The 23,354-nt window shown below is 40.1% G+C and overlaps 1 protein-coding gene across 1 annotated transcript in view; it reads left to right on the top strand.

Moving 5' to 3' along the window:
* The window catches only part of PLCH1 (phospholipase C eta 1), a 129,369-nt gene extending 109,696 nt beyond the window's left edge, over positions 1-19,673 (top strand). The window contains exons 18-23 of the mRNA XM_044432751.1: positions 1,397-1,481; positions 7,910-8,056; positions 9,380-9,459; positions 14,804-14,863; positions 15,370-15,736; positions 17,593-19,673. Coding sequence (XP_044288686.1) covers positions 1,397-1,481; positions 7,910-8,056; positions 9,380-9,459; positions 14,804-14,863; positions 15,370-15,736; positions 17,593-19,673 — 2,820 coding nt within the window. The remainder of the gene's footprint in view (positions 1-1,396; positions 1,482-7,909; positions 8,057-9,379; positions 9,460-14,803; positions 14,864-15,369; positions 15,737-17,592) is intronic.
* Positions 19,674-23,354: the final 3,681 nt, after the last annotated feature.

Here is a 23,354-nt window from a genome sequence, read left to right as displayed (position 1 = left end):
TCAGTCACAGCTGCTACCTTAGTTTAGAATAAACATTGCATTAATTTTGTACCAAAACCTAAATTGTAGAATGCACCATGCATTCCGTATTAATATGGACAGATTTTATAACAATTTTGTCTTGGGTGTTTGCAAGCCCCAGTAATTTCAGATGTTATGTTTTCCTCATATTCAGAATGCAAAAATAAATAATTTGATCTATGACCATTTCCTCTCTCTTGAGTTATTGCATCTAGTAAAACCATCTTGTTCTTAAAAATTGTTCTCTGTGTACAAAACACCTGATCTCATTACAACAATTTCTTTTCAGTCTTTCTGACAATTTAGATAGTACCTTGAGGGGATGAGAAAATCCTTTAATAAAATTTGCTTCTTTGACAGTATGATTCAATAAAGCAACTATTTAACCCTTTATTTTGGAATAAGCACGAGAAGAGTTTTTATATAGGGTTGATTTATGCAAAGTTTGAGTCCATTAAAATGGAACAAATTACCTAGACAAGAAGAACTTGGATCATAAGTAAATATAATTGAATATGTGGTATCCTGGATTTGGATGTTTTGGTTTGTTTTTGGTTTTTTAACCCTTTATTTAAATCTACCTTATATAACATCTTGTATGTTTTTCAGATTAAAGGGCAAAGAATTGCTTAATTGCTCCAAGTTGTGTGGATAGCAAATTTTATTAACAACTCTTTTTATCCCTTCAGGTGCTATGCAAAATAGTCCAACAATGCCATTCAGTTTATAGAGATGCATATAAAGAACCTCCTTGTATTACCTAACCTCAGGTATTGCTGACTTGCTTCAATATTGGCTGTTGTTATTTTCCGGAGTTCTGAAAACATCAGGAAGGGATTTTTCCCAGTTCATCCTGAGCTGCTTTAACCAGAGATTCTAGAGATATAAAGAAGATCGGAGAACCTGTTGTCCTTGTGGTGCTATCGAACTTTACTGTTGTTGGACATCTCTGTCTACTGATCATGCTGGCTGTAGCTGGTAGAAGTTAAAGTCCAACAACATCTGATGGTGCTACAGCTTCCTTATTCCTTATGTAGATTGTGTTGCCATGGGAGAGTGCAAGACTTGAACTAATCACTACATAATTTGGAGTCCATATTTACCTCCAAATTATGTAGCTCTCATGCAGATCTTCACTGAAAGACATTTAGTTAGCAGGACTGCAAGTGATGGGCCCACATTCTAGTCCCTGACCAAATTCATACCTCAAGTTTTATTTTTCATGACCTGCTTGTGATCCCACAGTAACACAATTGTAACCTAACATGATATTGTGGTAGGACTACAAATGGTTGCCTTATTTGCATATTTAGGGGCAGTGAAACAATTATTTAAAATATTGGATTTTTTCTGTTTCCAACAATGTCTCAAGCAGATAATTGATCCATTTGTGGAGGTGGAAATTATTGGTTTACCAGCAGACTGCTGCAAAGACCAGACCAGAGTGGTAGATGACAATGGTAAGAGATACAGCTGCTGGTTTCTTTTCTAGACTATGTTTGTGAGTGTTATTGAGCAACTATTCAAGTTGTAGTGAATAGTCAGAATGTGAGTCCAAAGTGTGCTGATGTATTTTTGGAATTTCAGTTTGCAGGGAAAATAAAGCAACATTCTTAGTTTTTTATTACCATGCCTACTTTCTCCCATTGTTTAAAATGTATAGAGTTGGTTTAACAATGGACAAGAAGAGCAATATTAGAAGGAGATTCCTAAGGGCTTATTTTCACTTTTTGACTTTTTGACTTTTCTGCCTTGCCAGAGCAATATAATGCTAGGACAGACATGCTCAGGGGCAGATTTCCCATTACATAAGAGCATCACAGTGTTCTCAGTGAAGCATTCATACAAAGAATCACAACACATGAGCAGAGCACTCTTTGGATACAACTGCGGTCTCTTGCTGGAGATTCCCACAATGCCACTGGCTGACTCAGTAATCATAGGTATTGCAGTAAATAAGCTTTGGAGAGTTCTGATCATACATTTCCAGAGAGTCAAGTTGCCCGTTATGAAGCCATTTTCTAACATGCAAACTTGACCTAAGTACAGTTGAAACTAGTGATACTAACAGTATGGTTGGTAATCCAGGAAAAGCTGAGTACAAATTGGAATACTTTTTCTGGATAGTGAATACTTGTGTTTTTTCTGAATACTTGTGTTCCTTGAAACTGCATGTTGTTTTTTGTTTATTTATTTATTTACACATATTTATAGGCCGCCTATAATTGCCAAGGCCTTCCTAGGTGACTTGCAATGTAAAACATACCAACAGAGTAAAAACACATTAAAAACCAATGAAAACATAATAAATTGGACATTTATAAAAACAATTAAAAAGGGCCGCAGCATACAGGCTAAACATGAATACATTTCCGAAAAAGATATGTCTTCGCCTGGTGCTGAAAGGAAAATAGAGATGATGCCAGGCGAATTTCCTTAGGGAGAGAGTTCCTGAGATGGGGAGCAGCAGCAGAAAAGGCCCTTTGCCTCATTGCCACACTTCTCATCTCCCTGAGGGGTGGTTCTTATAGAAGGGCCTTCTGAACTGATCTAACGGGGCGGGTAGGTATATATGGGTGTAGATGGTTCTTCAGATAGCAACAGTATGAATGAAAGCCTTCCAGAATGTCCCACCCAAGACAACTCTGTTGAACTCAAGTTTAAGGCTGTGGCTATCTTTATAGATTCAACACATCTCCTGTTTGGGTTCCCTTTTGTCTTTTGCCTTCAACTTTACCTAATACGATTACCATTTCCAGGGAGTCTTGCCTTCTCACGATGTCTTTGAGGTATGACAGCCTCAGTTTTGTCATTTTTGCTTCTATGGAAAACTGAGTTGATTCGATCTAGGACCCACTTGTTCATTTTTCTGACAGTCCAGGGTATTTGCAAAGCTTTCCTCCAGAACTATATTTCAAATGCATTCATTTTCTTCCTGTTAGCTTTCTTCACTGTCCATTTTTCACAGCCATTCATTTTGATTGGGAATGCAATGGTCTGAGTGATCTTGACCTTGGTCTCCAGTGAAATATCCTTCCTTGTTGCCCTTTCAAGTCTTCCCATTTCTTGACTGCAGTCCCCCTTTGAGCTGATGACTGAGCCAAGCTATGTGAAACCTTTCACAATTTCAATTTCTCCATTATTAACGGTGAAGTTCTGTAATTCCTCTGTGGACATGATTTTTGTTTTCTTAATACTTAGCTGCAATCTTTTGTGGTTTCTTCTTTCACTTTTATCAGGGCTCATTTTAAGTCATTGCTACTTTCTGCCAGCATTATAGCACCTGTTTGGTGATGTCGTGTTGTTTCTTTGCCAGTTTTCACTCATCCTTCTGATTCTAGTCAAGCTTTCCTTATGGTATGTTCTGCATGCAAATTGAACAGAGAGAGAAGGACACACCTTTGTCCGACACCTTTGCCTACGAGAAACCATTCTGTTCCTCTGTATTCTGCCCCAACTGTAGCATCTTGTCCATTATATAGATTGCACACCAGAACAATCAAGCGCCTAGTCATATCCATTTCTTTCAGTACCATCCATGGCTTCTTGTGATCCATACAGTCAAAGGCTTTGCTATAGTCTATAAAGCATAGACTGATCTTTTTCTAATTTTGTTGGTGCACTCCAGTAGCCAATGTATATTTGCCATATGATCTCTAGTGCCTCTTCCTTTTCAGAAGCCAGGTCAGATGTCCAGTATTTCTCATGCCATGTAGGGTAGCAGTCTTTGTTCCAGCACTTTGAGCATCGCTTTTCTTGTGTGGGTGATTAATACAATGGTTCTATGGCTGAAGCACTCTTTTGCTCTCCTTTCTTGGGGATTGGAATATATATTGAACACCTCCAGTCTGTGGGCCATTGTTTTGTTTTCCATTTTTGTTGACATTTTCTTGTTAGGACTTGGGCCGATTCATTTTCTGCAGCTTGGAATAGTTCTGTTGGTATCCTGCCTGTTCCAGGTGCTTTTGGAGCAGCTTTCAATTCACTTTTTAATATTGCAGCCTCTTCTTCATAGGATTCCACTTCAAAGAAATCTATGATCCTTTCATCTCTTCTGTATAGGCCTTCTGTGTATTCTTTCCGCCTTCTCTATATTTTCTCCTGGTCAGATAGTATGTTTTCTTGTTTGTCTTTTAAAAGCATTCCTAATCTAGGGTTAGGGAATTTCCCTTTGGTTCTTTTGGTCTTCTGAAAGAGTCTCTTGTTTGCCCCCCTTTTACTTCTTTGCACTTTGTAACAGTTCTTTTTGTCTCTACATGATAGTTGATAAAAAGTTGTGTTTAGCATTCTGACTCTTTCTGCCACCTTTTGCTTCTCATCTGTCCTTTGCAAATGTGAATGTTTCTTCTGTCATCCATCTAGGCTTTTTCTTTCTTGTTGCTACAGGAATTGTCTTTTGGCATTCTTCCTCAATGATATCTGGTTTCAGTCCACAGTTCTTCAGGCTCATGGTAAATTAAGTTCAGCAATGCAAATCTGTTATTTATGTGAACTTTAAATTCTTAGGAGATGTTGCTTAAGTTATATTTTGGCACTGTGTTTCTTTTGGTGAACTTTTTTGTCTTGACTCTGATTTTGAAATTAAGAGCTGATAGTCACTACTGGATTCTGCTTCTGGTCTTGCTTTGGCAGCAAGAATGCAGGTCCTGTACCTTCTGCTTCCAATTACACAATCTATTTGATTTCTGTATCGGCCATCTGGTCCATGTATACAATTTTCTAAGTGGTTGGTTGAAGCATGTGTTTGCAATTAATAGGTTGTTGGCATCACAAAATTCTATGTGTGGTTCTCCTGCTTCATTTCTTACTCTGGGTCAAAATTTCCCACCACATTTGATTTTGCATTGTTCCCTACTTTTGTCTTGCAGTCACATAGGATTGAGCAACATGCCTTGTTTTTGTGTGTTATCACTTTCCTCTTAAACACCTACATAAAAGTTTTCAAATTCTTCTTCAGCAACTGCTGTTGGAGCCTGGACTTGAATTATGGTTATGTTGATGGGTTTTCAACTATTCTGACTGATATTATTTGGTTGAATTTTGCATTATTGCCTGTGCTACATCTTGCCTCAGTATTAGAGCTACTCCTTTTCTTCTGAGTTTGTCATTTCTGGGATTAATCATTTTGTATTTCTCTAATTGGAAATGCCCATTTCCATTTCAGTCCACTTTAGTTTGCTCACACAAAGTATTGTGAAGTTCACACCAAGTCCTGTAATTACAAAGCTGTATATTTGTAGCCAAATGTGCTCACAAGAGTTGTTTCATATGGTCTGGAAGCTGCTGCACTTCTATACTTTTCCAAGAACTTTGGTGGAGCTACTTCTTCATTGAGATACTTCTCAATATGTGTATGAAACTTTGGATCTCCAGATACACCAGCTGTGATTGAGCTTGGGCAGCTGGACATCTTGCATCCATCCTGTTTGAGAGATCTTGTGGACCAGATCCTGTTTCCACCATTTGTATGGAGAGCTGGACTAGATGGACTTTAGGTGTTATCTAGCATGGCCTTCCTTATGTATAGTTGACAATTTGTCATCCTGATTGAGTAGCATTGCATTCTGCTATCAAATACCATTAAATAATGGAGTGCATTCTTTGATAAATATTCAACATTTTCCAAGGAACATCCCAAGCACTGTGCTACTGCTAACAATTTCCTTAGCGTATTTGTGACAGTTAGCTGGTGTGTTGTGGTGGTTAGAGTGTTGGACTGATGGACTTGAGAGAGCTGAATTCATTCACTGGGTCACTTTGGGCCAGTCTCTCACTCACAGCCTCACCTGCCTCACAGGATGTGAAGATAAAATGCAGTGGAAGAGGGCTGTATAAGCAATGTTGTGTTATTTGCAAGAAGAAGACAGACAGTTAGAAATACAATGTAATAGTAGCCATGGCAGTAATAGAAGCTGTCTAGCTTCTGATTAAATACTTCCAGTGAAGGAAAACTGGCTACCTCCTGAGGCAGTCTGTTCAAGCAGCTCTTACTACAAGGCAGTTCTCCTAATTAGCTGAAATATGCTTCCTTGCTGTTTTCACCCATTCATCCTAGTCAAGTCTGCTCCATGGCAGCCCTTCAGATATTTGAATGCAGCAATAAGTAATGTAAACAGAATCCAATGTTCATTTAAACAGATAGGATCGGTATGATTGACTTGAGACACAGTCATTACAAGGAATTGCAGGGACAGGTTCTATTATAAGATCAGATAATGTGCAGGAGGTTTTCTTTCCCTAAGGAAAGTTATGGAAAAGGACATTGCATTGCCAAGCAATCACTGAAATGTGTACCACAAAAGTTAGAAAGAGAAGACACTCAGCATTTTGGGTTGATAGCATGATGCTCAGCTGCATGACCAACAATTCAGAAAGGCAAACAAAAATGTCGTCCTATTTGTCAAATAGCTATTGATTTTTCTCCCCCACCAATGTCAGGTTAAGAAATAATCGCTTGTCCTCCTGCTCTATCAGGCTTTGCAGGCCTTTTCTGGTGGTTGACATTGTTTTCACTCCTGTGATTTATTTTATGCTTTCTGGGCAAAATGTGTTAAGAGTGGCAGGCTCAAGAGGCCTCCCCCATTCATGCCTTTTCTTTGATGTTGCTTTTCTTTTCTTCTTACCCAACATCAGAGTGGGCGCTCTTTTGGAGTAGGCCATAGTATCTGTGTTGGAGTTAACACATGGCATAATTCCCACAGAGGTTTCATGTACAGACCTCCTTTGTCACACTGTGATTCCCTTGCAGTTGTCCTGAGCAATCCCCAACTTGTGCTGCCTGTGAAAGATAGAGCTGATGACACTCTGCACTCTGCCATTTTGTGCTAGACAGGGTATTTTGAGTGACAGGCCACCTGAGTTGGAGCATTGGTGCTAGCCAGTGACTGGGCATCCATGTCTCCTCTTGCTGCCATCAGGGATACCGTGTCGCAGACTATTATGTAACAATATAATAAAGTACTTTGTAGATGGAAGCTTGGTTTTTCATTGCGTGCAGCCATTGCTTCACTAGTCTCAGTCATGCTGTTGATGAAGCACAAAACAACAATGGAACAAGCCAGTAGCTGTAGCTACAAGGCTAACTTGCTCCAGCAAAGGCTGAAGGTGAATGGAGGCATTATGAGCATCTGCCTCTACCCTGCCCTTCCTAAGCTGTGCCCACTGGCTTGAAGAGTAAATGCTTAAAGGGGCTGGTCTCTGGCTTGGAATCTAGAGTTCCTCGTCAGCTCATGTAAGCCAATTTGGGCACATGGTTTGATTTTCAGATTAACGTCAGAGCTGATTCCTTGGGAAGATGCATGAACATTGGCTCCAGAGGCTCCAACTCATGGGTCTCAGGAATCTTATCTGCTGCCTGAGGCCAGGCCATGGCACTAGGACCTGGACTATCCTTCAGTACTGTGGGACCAGCCGTAATAAGTCAGACTCAGAATCCGGGCGGGCGTCCTGACCTTTGTTTTTCTGTGGCTATAGTTGAGGGCCATGCTTAGGAACTTCTTTGGTGAATTGTTTCATTTTGGAAAAGAAAATTAACATGTGTTTTTTCATATACAATATTTTACGAAAATTACTAATTTACAGTAATGCACAGGGTTACAGGGCTCCCAGCAAATTATTCCCAGGTTCTTTTATGAACACTTACTTTTAAAAGAAAGTGAAAATGTTTCAATAAAAAACCAGCCAGTTTCTGTATTTGCATGAGATGCTGGTTCTGTAGCCTCTCGTTTATCCTAGCTGTCACAGAGTAAGATACTTCCTGGGGTCCCTTGGGAGGTTTGTTAACTGAACTTCTAATTCATTCTTATAGATGCTATCACGACAACAGCTTCTGCTGACAGCTTGCTTTTCTTCCTCCTCTTTGACTTTTTGTATTGTCTACTCTTCATAGGGTTTAATCCTGTTTGGGAAGAAACACTCACTTTCACCATCCACATGCCTGAAATAGCGTTGGTTCGGTTTCTTGTTTGGGATCATGATCCTATTGGCCGCGACTTTGTTGGACAAAGAACCGTGGCCTTCAGCAGCCTTATGCCTGGTGAGTGTGTGTGCTTAGCTTTTCTTCTGTTCGGTGGGAAACCCAACAGCAGTGCTGATACTGAGGGGTAAAAGAGAAAATGTTTCTGTGCATGCTGCTGTTGTGAGTTTGTGTAGTGGCAGGGCGCTAAGCTCTGCGTTTTCATTTCTTTTAAGAACTTGAGAAGTGAGCTTGGTAGTGCAGAGGGCATATGAGGATAAACAACGGGAAGCAATAATCATCATTAGGGTTGGAAACTGTGCACACAAGTCAGAAGATAAGATGCTTGGCAGACTCCTCTGGTCATTTAGACTTGAAGTTCCGATGCTATTGCTACCCTGTACCTTCAGGCTGTAAAAGTTCTTCAATTGCCTCCAGTCCTCAGCTGAAAATATGCATGAATTTAATTAATATGCATTATTTAATTAATAATAAATAAGGAATTTCATTGCCTGCTGAAAAGGGTTTGTAAAGTCAACATGTAAGCTTTCCCAGCCTTTCTCACTGCCAATTTCATAGGACACTTCAGAGAGCCACCTAAACCTGTGGTAATAAGGAGGACGCAAAGCAAGACTAAGGCTCAGACATCTTCCACTCTCCCCACTTTATTTCATACCAAAGGATGAGGGTGACACCTTTCACTTTCTCTTCAGACCCAAATACAGCTCCTTGTTACATCTGTATTGGGTGACCCCGTGTTCATTGCAGTAAAGTTTAATTTAAACAAACCAGGATCACACCATCGTTTTGGAACCTAATCTAAGTGTCTGTGATTAGAATCAACCTTGTTCTCTCTGTGTGTATTACACAACTGTGGTTTCTTCTAAGGAAATAGCAGGAGCTTTCACTTCTCATGACTGAGGGAGATGAAAGACAGAGCCCAAAGCTTATTGTGCCTTATTCCTGATTACGTACACCATGATTTCTGTTGCTTATTATTGTTGTTACATGCCATCAAGTCATCTCTGACAAATGATGACCCTATAAATGAATAGGGCCTCCAAAATGTCCTGTCTTTGACAGCTCTGCTCAGCTCCTACAAATTAAAGGCTCTTGCTTCCTTCTCATAGTTGGTCTTCCTTTAATTCTGCCTTTGAATTTCTCTAGTATTATTGTCTCCACCAATGCATGTAGCCTTCTCAGGATGTACCTGAAGTACAACAGCTTCCATTTCATCATTTTTGTTTCAAGGAAAGTTCTAGCTTGATTTGATCTGGGACCACTTGCTCTTCCTTCTGTCGGTCCAGGGTATTCACAGGGTATTATTGATATCTCTTCTATAGCTTGTTGTGAGCTGCATTTTGATTATGTAAAGTCCTAATTGCTGATTTTCGTTTTCACTAGGCTACCGTCATGTTTATTTGGAGGGACTAACTGAAGCCTCTATATTTGTTCATATAACAATTAATGAAATTTATGGAAAGGTAAGATGAAAGCTGTCATCCACCGGCTGTCCACAGTGTATGTCTGTAGTTATTGGCTTTATTCTGTATTTTGATCAAAGCCATTTCTAATGTACAAAGGGCATATTTTTGAACTGTTATAAATAATTTGCTTGCTAAACTGGGAAACAACATATGCTACAGCAATTCACCCCAGGGTAATCATCCACATAATGATGCAGCATATTGGAGGAATGCAGCATAAAAGTTTCAACAGAACAAGCAAAGATGCTTTACATTTCATTACAAAGCAACATTCTTTATGTTGAATGAATACCATGCACTCTCAAACAGCTGGGGAAGTGATGTGGTTTAAGTCAAGACCTTTTATTCTATCTCAGCAGTGGGAGAACCAGCAGTTTTTCAATTTACCTAAATTTTCTAAAAAATTACTTTGAACTTCATTTCAGTTTGCTCCCATTTTCATTTATGAACTGTTATATCCTCTTGTTCAGATGGGGGAAAGTATGTGTTCTGTGCATATTTTTCAAAACTATATACATCTTCCCCCCCTCCCGTAGATACACATTTCAAAGTGTGTATTTTAAAAAATATCTTTTTGAAAATGATCAGAAATTACAGAGTTTTGCAACCATTTAAACAAACAAACAAACCCCACTCTCCTCCTCATGTTTGGTTTTATTAATAGCACCCATTTGTCCAATTTGCAAACAGAAAAAAATCTTGTACATAGCTGCTACCTGTGGCTCCATTGGAAGACCACTGGTGTCTAGCCACTGCCGCTCTCCATGGACAGGGTACTGCAGTCTGGGCAATTTAAATTTTTCACACAGTGAGCAGGGTCACACATCACACTGAACCACCCTGAGAAATAAGCCGCCATGTTTGATCGCTAAATGAACAGCCCACAGTACTCCTGATAAATGTCCAGGCTATACATGTCCACTTGCTTTATTCTTCCCCTCACTTTCCTTGGTTGCTCCAGCATGTGTTCCTGGTGCTTTTTTGGCAGAGCTCCTTGTTGCTTAGTCCCTGCATCACCCCTCTTTCTTCAATTTGTCTCCAGGAGTTGCTGGATCCCTGGGGAAACTCTCTCACCATCACATCAATTTGCTAAATGAAACGGACATAATGAACCCTTGTGAAGGTGGCAAGATGTTCTCCAGCTGTTGTTTTTTAGGGCTTTCCTTTTGGCACAAGTCCACCTGCATGATATTTAGTAAAGCATCCTTATTTCCCCTCCTCCACTTGAGTTGCTTACACTGCTAGCAAACAAATGCCTTTTTAAACTGCTCTACTTTAAAGTACACTTACCATTTCCAAAGTGCATCCAGCTCTCTGTTATTTAGTTAAGTTGTGTCTGGGAGGCTATCAAAATTATCCTGCCTAGGTCAGAAAACACAGCAAGCCATCATGTGTATGAAGAACCCTAAAACAAGGCATGGTTTCTTAGAGTGACTTGCTCATGAAAACTAAGCCGCCCTGCAGAAACTGCCTGAGTTCTCAAGACACAGGAATCCACCATGGTTGATTAGTCATGGTGGGCTGTTGTGTCATGCAGAGCAGGCCACTGAGCAAAAGCAATTCACCTGAGCTGCTGAACACACCCAGCCTCTCATGTAAACTGCATATTTTACTAGCACCCAGCACAGTGCCCAAGCTGACAATGGCTCTCTGCTGTGCTCACATGATAGGCAAAGCAACCCAGCTTAAATTAGGTCTTGCACAGGTAAGTTCTTGCTTGGCATCCTCACATTTGAAATATCATAGTGTGGACTGCAGAGGAGGCTGTTACACCTCCTGTATTGGTGAAAGCACGTTGCAAGTCACTTCTGCCCTGATCATTACAGTTGGTGAAGACTTGCAGCATTGGAGGAAGTGGGTTGCTGAATGCTTCTATATGAGACATTGAGAAGGCTCCCTAGAATGAATGCAGTGTAGCATGAACAGAAAAAGGTGGTAGTGACTGAATGCCGAGGTAGCCTGATGGGGGACAGAGCCTCCATTTCACTCTGTGTTCTGTGCGCAGAGCAACTGGGACTGAGCCTATGGTAATCAGAGTATCATAGAATGGTAGAGTTGGAAGAGGCCAAGAAGGCCATCAGGTCTAACCCCCTGCTCAGTGTAGGACTCAGGTTAAAGTATCCCTCTCAATGGCTGTCCAGCTGCATCCTGAATGCCTCCGATGTGTGAGACTTCCCTACATATTTGGTTCCATTGTCATACTTCTCTAACAGTCAGAAGTTCTTCCTGGTGATCAGCCAACCACAGCTGCTTGATCACTTACGGGTATGCAACTGGATTACTCCCTTACAACAGATGACAGCCACAACTTTATGGTGTCAGATCATGGTGTCAGATCTCCAGTGCCTAATATATTTGCAAGCATTAACCCAGGTTTTTACATGTGATTCTGAGTTTCAGAACAGGAATCTGTAGTCTGGCAGATGCCATGCTTATAAAAATGACATGCAGCTAAATGATACTGATGACTTATCAATGGTAACATACAAAGCAGCATGCTTGCCTAATTCTGAACATGTTGCACTTCCCCAAATGCTAGCTGGACATCTTTCTACTGAACCTCACTTGCCTCACTCTGTCTTGTCCAACTGTCCTTTACTCCATTTTTATTTATTTATTTATTTATCGACTTATATCCTGTCCTGCCTTTTTCCTACAAAGGGCTCAAGGCAGCTTACATCATTCTCCCCCTCCATCTCATCCCCACAACAACAACCCTGTGAGGTAGGTTGGGCTGAGAGTCTGTGATGGCCCAAAGTCACCCCGTTGGCTCCATGGCTGAGCGGGGACTCAAACCCAGATCGTCTGAGTCCCAGTCCCATGCTCTGAACCATTACACCACACTGGCTCTCAAGTTTTCAAGTAGAGCGCTAAGTGGGTAAGTGCTAGAGTGCTAGCCAGGGTAATATCTGCAAGGTGCACGTTACCCGAGGAGTGAGCCTAGACAGGTGCTTGCAGTTTCTGATGGAACAGAATTGTAAGGTATTGCTTAATTATAAAAAATATATGGCAACATGCTTAACTGGGATTTGTTCGCTGGGTTTGTTTTTCTCAAGATAATTGTTTTCTTTTGAGCTCAGTTTGGATTCATTTTACTGCAAAGCAGCTGCAATTCACTTCTGTTCTTTTACAAGATGGGAAATTTAAAACTTGCCTCAAATTTTTAAATGGCAGCAAAGTCATTTCGATGAAAGTGCCTTTTCTTAATTTCTGTAGGAGCCATAACTCAGTGGTAGAGCCCATGCTTTGCATGCTTATGGTCTCAGAATCAATTGCCGGCCGGAAAGATCCCTGTCTGAATCACTGGGAAACCATTTGTAGACAATATTAAACAAGTCAGTGTGGTGTTTGGCTGCTTCCTACTTGTGATTTAATAAATAATATAGGATTAAACTCAACATGTAGCTAGATAGCCAATATGGGAAATATAATTGAATGCATTAAAATGAATCTAAATAATTTCAAGGGCTAAAACTGGTTGTAATCAATATGGAGAAGATCAGGTATTGGATGGGTAAGAAATGTATTAATGAATTAGATACAAGGGGGATTTCTATCAATAATGCTGGGATTTTTGTGGCTTTTTCAGACTATTTTGAAAAAGAGCTGTTTTTGCTGTTCACTAACCACAGTTTGTCATTTTGTCCAAACCTGGACAAATTTCAGTCAGTCTTAACTGCAGTTTTCTGAAACAAGCCAACTTCTAATCTTGGCTGAGAAACATGACTTGCTTCGATAAGTCATAGTTACAGTTAGCCACAGTTTACAGTTTGGACATAACTCTGAACTCCAGTCAATTGAAAACACAAACATTAGTTCCTCTTGGGGGCATGCTGGAAAATAAGTGTTTGCAAACACAAGATCTATCTAGATTCATCTTGCAGTGATGAAATAGTTTTTCATCATATCCAGGCATAAGCCAATGAGGCCAAACTAATTTCTCTTCTACCCTGCTTTGGCATTAAACACATTTTGCCCTTTTTCTAGCCTCAGTAATCAAAAAGGCAAGATGCACAGAAATTCTTCGGTATAATGTTGCACATGTTTTCCTGATTTTAAGTCTACTGGATCAATTGCAGTTTTGATTTTAAAAGATGTTGGGAATTTCTTTATGCTGTTCAGGACTGCAGTCTGTGAGGTAGCTCCTCTCCAGTCTGAATAAGCCAAGTTTTGCACAATGGAACTTCTAAGCCCAATTTGCTGCTGGGTAGACATTGTTGTCAAAGAACATCGTGTTTGGTTGGAGTGAAGTGAATCCTGCTGCTAATAGACATAACCTTTTCTCCACTTGATCTGTATCCTATATGTGGATGCTAGAGTTTTGTATTTCTCACTGTGGATTGTTACATGCCCTGGATGGTTGAGTAACTTTCTTCATCTTGGTTCCTTCTTGCTTGATGAAGATTTCTGATTTGTTGCTGCATGGACATAAACCTTTTACTGTTTAGTTAGGTTTTTCTTAAAATGAGTTGGGTAAATGCATATTTAGAAGATATAGGCCTCTCCCCATCTCTGAATTAGAAGAAATAAACAAAATATACAGATGACGGAAACTTAATGACCACTTGCTACAAACACCTTATATAATTTTATGCTCTTTCTATAAGGCCATCTTCTCTCTCTTGCAGCAGAAAAAGAACATGTAAATTAGGAAATTAGGACTTTCCTAACCATTGAACAATTGAAAAATGTGAAAAGGTACTTAGAGAGATACTCTAAAAAGGTTTTTTTTTTTTTTTTGGCAGTTTTTAAAGGAATATTTGCCCTGGATGTTCTTTAGAGCACTTTGGGTGCTGAGCTTGATTAGATAGTCAAATTGCGCATTCCAACCACTTCAGGCATTTGAGACAATCCAATGCATGGGATTAGAAGGGGAAAATAAACCTCATTGTCTGGGTCATGCTGAGATTTTAGGACCTTTCTCTGTCTAAAAAGGCATAGGATTGCACCCTTAAGGATTTTAGCATGTTGAACAGTTGGCCCAATTCTGGGGATGGAGCCACATGGAGAAGCTGATACCTGGTTTGGTGCAAGGCCTCAGTTAAGGCCTCTACTTTTTGACAGTGATTTACTGTACACTGTCTGTCTTTGCGGGCATGTGACATCCCATTTCAACAGCTGTAGTGGAGTGAATTTTCTCTAGGAAAGAATGGGGATGAGTCAGGTCTGATGTTACTGTTTGCCTCAGGATTCTTGGGCACCTCTATACAACAGAAGCAACAAAAGGGCATGAGCCGTGATTTGAAGATTTGTCTGTAATGAACACTTGATGTTTTGCATTGTTCACGTATGACTAGCTGTAGAAATCAGTCCAACTTGCTTGCCTTTCTTTGCCTTTCAGTGGAGTCCCTTAATTCTCAACCCCAGTTATACTATCATGCACTTTCTAGGAGCCACAAAGGTAGCCATTATTTAGCATGCAATTCTCCACTTGATGGGTACCTCTTTTCTTGTATGGAGCTGCTCTGAACTGCATGATCTGTAGCTGCTGTGTTACTTCATTGCCCATCAAGAGTTTGAAACAGTGCACTGCTGCTTTGGAGTGGCCCATGTCATAAAACTCTCTGCCTCTGGGCAGGGCAGCCTCTCACCCCAGGACATTTCTTGCAAACGTGTTGTGTGTAACTGGAAAGCCACTTGTACAGCTTCTTTGTCACCATGGCAGGCCACCTTCCTGATGGAGGGAAAGTCTTGCATATGTGCATGAACTCATGGTGAGCTGTGCCTCTTCTTTCCTTGATGTGGACTTGTTTGCTTTGATAGCTTTTGTTTGGTTTTGCTTGGGGGTTCTTTTCATTCATTACCTAGATGACCTGTACAAATACAGCAGTTTAACAACATGTTTCTGTAAAATGGGCTACAATTTCCAAAACCTGTAGTATTTTTTTCTCCTTTTTCTAATTTTAGAACAAGCAACTGATAGGACTCCGGGGACTTTTTAACAAGAACCCCAAACATCATACTGCAGAAAACAGTGGTCATTATGTTCGGAAAAGGTCAATTGGAGAACGAATTCTCCGGCGCACAGCCAGTGCTCCTGCAAAAGGCAGGAAGAAGAGCAAAATGGGCTTCCAGGAAGCCACTGAGCTTAAGGAGAGTACATCAGAGGCTGCAGACTTGAAAGACAAGGAAGGAGTTCTCAGACGTACAAGCAGGAGTTTGCAGGCACGTCCTGTTTCCATGCCAGTCGACAAATATCTCCTGGTAGGCTTGCCAACACCAGATCAGGATACTACCACAGTTGCTGATGCTACCAAAAATGAAAATACCTCTGGTAAGTTCCTTCACTGAAGTTCCTTCACTGAACCCAGTTGGACGCATTGCCATGTGTGGCACTGGGATCTACCGCAAAATCAGTCAGGTGGTGTGCCTGCTTGGAGCTGTCTGGTCATCCAGATACTGCTCTGTCCACTAAGAGGCAGGATTCTGAAAAGTGTGGGTGTGTGTTACATTTCTGTACTGCCACTAGTCTCTCTGGGTGGTTCTCCCAATCACTCTGCAGTGACACAAATCACGATATTGCAGCAGCATTGCAGAGGGACTTGGGCGTGCAGATGTTTGGGACTGGGAGGCCAGACCATCAGAATTCAGACCAATGCATCATGGGGAGTGTAGGCAGTGCAACTGAATAAACAGATAGTTGATTGCATGTTTAGTGTTTCTTACCCATTTGGCTGGGTATGAATTCAATTAGCAAGGCATGCCTAGAAGGTGCTTGCCTCATTCTGACTCATATTCTGTCTCATCCACACCCTCTCTCACTTATGCACACACTTTCTCTTTCACTCACACACATGCACCTTACTGCTTGATGTGGGTGAGAAGGGTGACTTCCAGAAGAGCTCAGCAATGGCTGTTCTATTAAAGGTAGGGAATGCTTGGATTTACACAGCAGCCTCTACAAAAGCTTCTCTGTGTCCTCCTCATCTGGACCTGCATATAAATACAGTGATCAAGCAACGGCACTCAGTTGATCTTTAAAGAACACTGATTTTCTGGTATGTTTGAGTGTTTCCAGAAAGACAGCAGTGGGAGTCCTTGTCCATTTCTATATTGCTTGATCATGACTGAATGAAGCTTCCAAGTCCCTTCACTTGTATACATCCCAGACAGCCTTCCCCAACCTGGTGCCTTCCAAATATAGATTGCAGCACCCATCATCCCCAGCCACCATGGCCAAGGGACTACGCTGTTTTACTTTCTCTGATCACCTGGGTTCTCCATAAATTGTCAACTTATGCTTTGTCTAATTTTTACCCTGCAATAGAGTCTGGGAGTTAGGATTGCTTTGAGAATGGAGGCTTTGCCACTTGTGATCTTTGCCATTATCCTATTTGTTCTCAGACTCTCCAGTTGTCCTTCTTTTATAGCTTACCAAACAGGCAGATGGCTCTTTTTTAGTTGCCATATATAGGGTGCTAAACAAGACCTCTGCATATACCTATGCAGGAGGTAATTGCCCTGCCTTTGAAGTTTGCACTTCTGAGATTCTGCTGATTACAGTTGCAATCATCTGAAGTTATCTTTTTAGGTTTTAGAAATGTACAAATGCAGATAGAGAAACAAAGTGTACTCAGCAGAATGCAAAAAAAATCCCATTTTTGCTTGCTTGCTTATTTGTTTGTTTTTAATAGAAGTGTGATATTAGAAAGCTAGGTGCCTTTCTGGGGCCAGGATGCAGGGAGTCCAGGTATTAGATGCATAATTCAAGAGTTCTGATAAGCATGCCTCTTGTTTGTCTATGGTATTTTAACAGAGCTGTTTTGTTCTGTCTTTGTTTGCCATGCTTCTTTATATTAGAAATCTGAATAGGAACACAGCTGAAGGTAATTCCACATGTCCAGACTATGGAACCTCATTGACATTCTTTACAACAAATATTACATCATATCAACAATGATGTAATAGCACATTAAAGAAAAGTTTCAATGAAGTGCCTCCAATTATATATTTTCTCATTTCTTCATATCACATGGATAATTTATACTAAACTCGCACAACCCCATAATTAAGTCCTCTCACAATGTTGACCCAACTTTACATTCTTCATTGTCTGTTTGTAGACAAAACAGTGATAAGCAAATGAGAGGGCATTCCTAATCAGTTATTATATTTTATATTTTGATATAGAAGAAAGTAAACAGGATTTAAGTGAAGACGGAGGGAATTTGGAAGAACTAGTCTCCTCAACTGAGAAAGATCCATCTTTTACAAAGTTTGCATCTCCATTTAAAAGTGATATTCCAAAGACAAGCAGTTACACAACTTTACTGGCATATGAAAAACCAGAAGGCCTAGACTTTGCAGTTGGTATTGCTGAAACTTATTTCTCTACAGAGTATTGGAAAAGTAATCTTTCTAGTGAGTCTGTTCATCTAAAGGAGGAATCTGTAAAGGAAGAGAAGGAAGTCATATGTTTTATGGATCGGAAAACTTCAGAGGACACTATACTGTGCAAGGAGAAAAAAATGGTTGTAGGGATTTCTCTTCCTCAAGGAGATCAAGAAACTAGTATCAAATCTCACATGGCTGTAAATAGCACTTTAACTAATTTATCACTAGCTGACAGATCCTCTCCAACCGGTTATGATGTCAATGATTTTCATTCTGCACCAGCCATACAAGATAGTGACATTTCTCACCTTATTAATGAGGTTTCTTTATCCAATGCCAGTGATATTGGTAGTTCTGTCTCAGCATTGATAGACCAGGTTGATGTCACAAATGATCTAACTAATTTGACTGTTTTCCCAAGTCCTTCTGGAATTAGCAAACAGATCAATAATATGAAGTCCACACATCCACCACATATGATGTCCTGTGAACAGAATAAAACTTTTGACCACCAGTTGCGTAGCATAGCACCAGTTGGACAAGCATCATATTCAACACCAGAAAATGCTATGATATCAACTCAGACAACAGAGTGTTCTCAGCCCAGTATTATCCACGAGGCTCCTCTTTCGTCAGCCTCTTACCATGAATCAATGGGCAGACTTGCTTACAAGGACACAAGCCATGGTGCAGAAGACATGTGTATTGTACCGTCTGCTATTTCACCTGCCACTGTGTTGAAAGGAGACCCCAAAAGGAAGTGTGGAACACACTGGGAATCTTTCAGCATTAGTAACTCCCACATTTCTGACAGCACAGATTTGGAAAAAACAATACTTGTTCCTCTTACTTGTGCAGATTCTACAGGCAGCAACCTAGTGGAAGTAGATGCAGATCTGCAAGACCTTTTGATCACTGCCTATGAATACAAAAGAGAAGACATGAGTCAGCTTGCTTCTCCTTTGAAGCTGAAGCATAATCAGGACCCTCTGTATTATAACAAAACAGTCTGTGAACATCTAAACAGTGTGGACATCCATAGTGCCAACCTAGTCAAAGATTTTAAGTTGAGGAGTGAAAAAAATCAGTATCTTCCTTACACAGACCGTCACAGTGTCGATCTTTTGTATAGTAATTACCTACAAATTTCAGGCACACAAAGTGAATACATAAACAAAGCTCAAACAGTCAACATGGACTCCCCTTCTTTGCCCAAGAATGCTTTGCCTTCTTCTTCCACAGTTCAGAAACAACCAAGCCCTTGTAAGTCCAAAAGTCTTGGAGACTTAACTTCGGAAGATATCTCTTGCAATTTTGAAAGCAAGTACAAGTATATTAGTAGAGGTTTTATCACATCTGGTATGAGAGACAAAATGGTGGCTACTCTGAAGGCTAAGAAACCGCAGGCTACAGATACTCTGACAGAACAGCTGCGCAAGCTTGTGTCATTTGATCAGGAAGACGGCAGCCAGTCATTTGGTTCCAAGCAGAATGAAGATTGCCCTAAAATGTTGGTCAGAAAACTGTCATCAAGGAGTCAAAGCAGAGTGCGGAACATTGCTAGCCGTGCCAAAGAGCGACAAGAAGCCAACAAACAAAAACTCTCTAATGCTAGCAGCAATGAAAGTGGAGTTGTCTTTAGAAACAAGACACCTGTACCTCCTCGCATCATCAACAGACATTCCACCGGCTCTTACATAGCAAGCTATTTGGATGACTTCAGTACAGAGGATCTAGAAGGCCGAGGTGTCCCGGAAGGCTCTTGTACCTCTTTGCGCTTTGGATATGGTGACCGGTTTTATACTGATGACTCTCTCTTGGAAACCAAGCCAAGTGAAGATGATAAGCCCGAAATTTATTTTCTCCTGAGACTATAAATTGTATAAATGTACATCATCATTTGTTTACAAGCTTTCTCACAGAATGAAGGATTATTGGTTAGTAATGCACCCATTAGCATTTAAATTACTCTGAAATGTATCTTTTGCTACTGTTTTTGTCTTGTCATGAATAATGTGTCCATTTTGATCAAAGTTTGTGCAAAAAGATTGCTTAAAATTTTGTTTCTGTATCTTTTTTCTTTCTTTTTTAGAGACTATATTCGTTTATGGTTGTTTGCATGAAATAAATGCAATAGGTTCTGATGTCCTCTATTTGTAAATGCATGTTCAACGGAACTTGGTCCAAGTGTGAGTCGCCACCAAAAGCTGCACTCCATGCCTTATCTTCCCTTTTATCCTAAATCATTTTTACTTCTTCTAGGGAATTTTAGAGTTTATTATCTTATGGGTGTCCACTTAAACATAGCCACAGGAGTTTTCAGTTGATGCCTTTGACATTTAAAACATTTAGAGGAGAAAGTAAGGTATCCTAGAATGAAATTTTTGCACCTTTATTTATTACATGAGCATGATAATAATAAACACATCAGAGTAATTAGCTCTTGTACAGTAATAAAACTGGAATATCTTTTTAAGTCCCTTTCTACAATGACCTGAAAAGAGTTTGAAGGTGCAAGTTTTCAACTCCTTATCTTAAAATTATGACTTTGAATTTTCATGTACAAAGTCAAAGTTGGTTTAAAAAGAAAACTAAAACAGCAATCTGTAGCAAAGACCTAAAGCCTTATACTTAACTCATGGACATAGGAAACTCACATGTCAGTAGGACTGGAGGGTGGGAGGAGAAATTACCTCAGCCACAGAACCTTCTGTATGCACCTAGTGTATTGGATGCTCATCTAGGGATATAACGTTCCCCTGACACTGAAAAGAACAGAACATCCATTATTTATGAAAAGTGAAGATGTAGCTATGGGCTTCCATTGGTGCTTTGAATTGTCTTTTATGTCAGTTATTTTGCTGTATTTCTTAAGTCCAGATGTACTCTCAAATGGTGGATATGCAGTACTATAGAGGGAGTTTACATGAGCAAACACTGTTGAGGATTTGTTTCATATTACTTGTATCCCAGTACAGGTTTTGTGGTTGCTTTGAAGTTGGTCTGGTTCATAAACATTTTACAATACTTCAAAGGGATCCTCATAGGAGTACATGTCCTTCAAAGTGGTTTGTAAGTTAATGCTTCCACCATTAATTTCCTGGCTTTGTGAACTAAGCAGAATATCAATCCATGAAACTAAAGAGTGTCCAATGCAGGCCACACCAATTCCCCAGTGCCCTGCTGATTGCCTTCCACAAACAGTGGGCCCTCCCAAGCTGGATGCACAAGTGGGACACAATGAAGGTGTGTACTTTTCTAGAGGAAGCTCTGAAATTAACAGAAGCACTTGTTTCCACATTGGGACCAATCAGCAGAACTTACTTAGACAAGCTTTGTTGGCCTGCCCCATTCTGAGTATTTCTGGCTTGCTCCCAGAACTGGTAAATCTCGATTAAACAAGCAGTAGGGTTTCTGCTTGCAGAAGAGAATTGGTGGGGTGCAAAACAATTGGCAGGGGCATAAGCACTCTGTGGGGTCCTATCCAGAGAGTTTAATCCTGTCTTCCCATAGATAATGAATTAAAGACTAGCAACTTTCTAAGAGTATGTCCATGTTTTTTAAAAAAGGGTGCACACATTTTGTTTCAATATAAACAGTACTGCAGCAGCATCTAGTGACAGAAATCCAACTCTGAAACCTCAAGGTGAGGAAGAGGGGAGAACACAGCCAACCATTTCTTCCTATCTACAGAAACAGCTTATTTTCTAAAACAGACAGGTGTCTTCATACAATGCAGCTGGCAGAGGCCCACTGATTTAGTAAAATGGTGTGCCACAAGCTGCTTCTCTTGTCTTCCCATTTGTATGATTTTTCCTCCTTTTTCTTCCTTCCCTTGGCCCTGCAGTAGTGTGGCCTCTATATCAGAGGCTACCATAGTTAATGCAAACCAATATTTCCATTGTAACTAGCATTTGGAATCAGAGCTCCCATGTTGTTTTCCAAGGTCATTCTTTTAATTAATCTGGTTATCATGAACCATGCCTTGCATTGATATAGCTCGACCTAATTCTGCTTTCATTGTGATGGGTTGGGGTAGAGAGAAGGTCCTGCAACAGAAGGAGAGAAAAGGATGGGAGCATGCAAACTGGAAAGGTATTTTTATGTATTCGCCACAAAAATCTGCCTAGCTTCATGGAATAAATGTATCTCTCCATCCTTTCTTTCCCTGTAGAAAAGTTTTACATTTCCCTTGATCTTATTAAATGTTCATGGGCATGAAGGTAAGGTCAAAGCAAAACCTGCTTTCCATGTTGTGTATGAGTGTTCCGTATGTATTTGACTGGGGAAGTAATTGAAACACAGTAGCAAAGAAGTACACAATGAAGCTGTGATTATTTGACACCCAAAAGAAAAGGCGGGTAGGTTTTCTATTGTTCTGTAGTTTTAAGAAAAGGGCTTTTTCTACTTGGTGGTGGTGGTGTGGTGGGGAAGAGTTGCTATAAAAGCAAAAAATAAAATAATAAAATAAAATATCAACAAAAAGTGTCCAAACTGTTCCCTGTAGGTTAAAATACCAAAATTCTGTCCATGGGGCTTAATTTTCATTGTGTGATGAGATAGTTTTTGTTTTGTATGACAGCTATGTACCTAACAAATACCTCTTTCCTTTTGTAATACAGGATATTTGTATTTGTTGAAGGAAACATTAAAATACATTTTTAAACACCCAAGTGAATGTTTATGAAAATGAAGTAAAATTAACTGTGTGGCATTTTATACCTGTAGTCATTCTAACTTGTCATTCACATTCACGTTGTTATTCAAGGAAAAGACTTCCCAGTGATCCTGTATAACTCTCTGTATCCTAACAGCTTGGACGTAGTATGTTCATGTCTTTGTGCATGTGAATGGAAGAGCATTCAAATCAACCTGCACAAACTTCATTTCTGGCCTAACATGTACGTATGTAGCAGAATGGATTGTGTGACAGTCTGCTTTAAGTATTCTTGGACAGGAAAATGTGAAACCTAACAATAGCAAGGACTCTTAATTGTTGTGTGCAAACAGCCACACACCATTTTTTATTATTTCCTTTGGATAAATTGTTTTAAAGACGGGAAAATACACATATGTTCCCATTTAGGATCTCCTGTTTATTTGGGGTTTACTTATAGGCTACATCAATATTTAGGATTATTTGTACTAAAATATTATTCAGCTCCATGGCAACAAATTATGTTTTGTTTTTTATGAAGCTTGCATTCTGCAACTGGGATTTTTTTTTCATGAATTTCATTATTTTACATCACTCTGCTTTTGCTATTCATGCAGAACAACAAGGCACTGAAGCACTGTGAGCACTGGAAAAATCTGGAATGGGTTCCTACATTCCTCACCGATAACCTCCAAGAGAGGGCAAACTTCTGCAGCAGGGAGACTCTGCTCCTGTGGACTTCCATAAAAGACAGACATGGAAAATCAGGGTTTTGGCACACCCACATAAATGTTTCACATTTTTCTCACATCTGCCTAACTAGTTTTTGCCCTTAAGGGTAAAAATCCCATGCATTTTTAGAGAGGAAAAAGCCCTATGTTTTCCAGCCAGCATGAAGAGG

This window comes from Varanus komodoensis, unplaced genomic scaffold (assembly GCF_004798865.1).
Source record: "Varanus komodoensis strain SLA01 unplaced genomic scaffold, ASM479886v1 scaffold25, whole genome shotgun sequence".
Lineage (NCBI taxonomy): Eukaryota > Metazoa > Chordata > Lepidosauria > Squamata > Varanidae > Varanus > Varanus komodoensis.
Note: the sequence above shows the minus strand (reverse complement) of the source record. Positions and strands in the feature narration are given on the sequence as shown.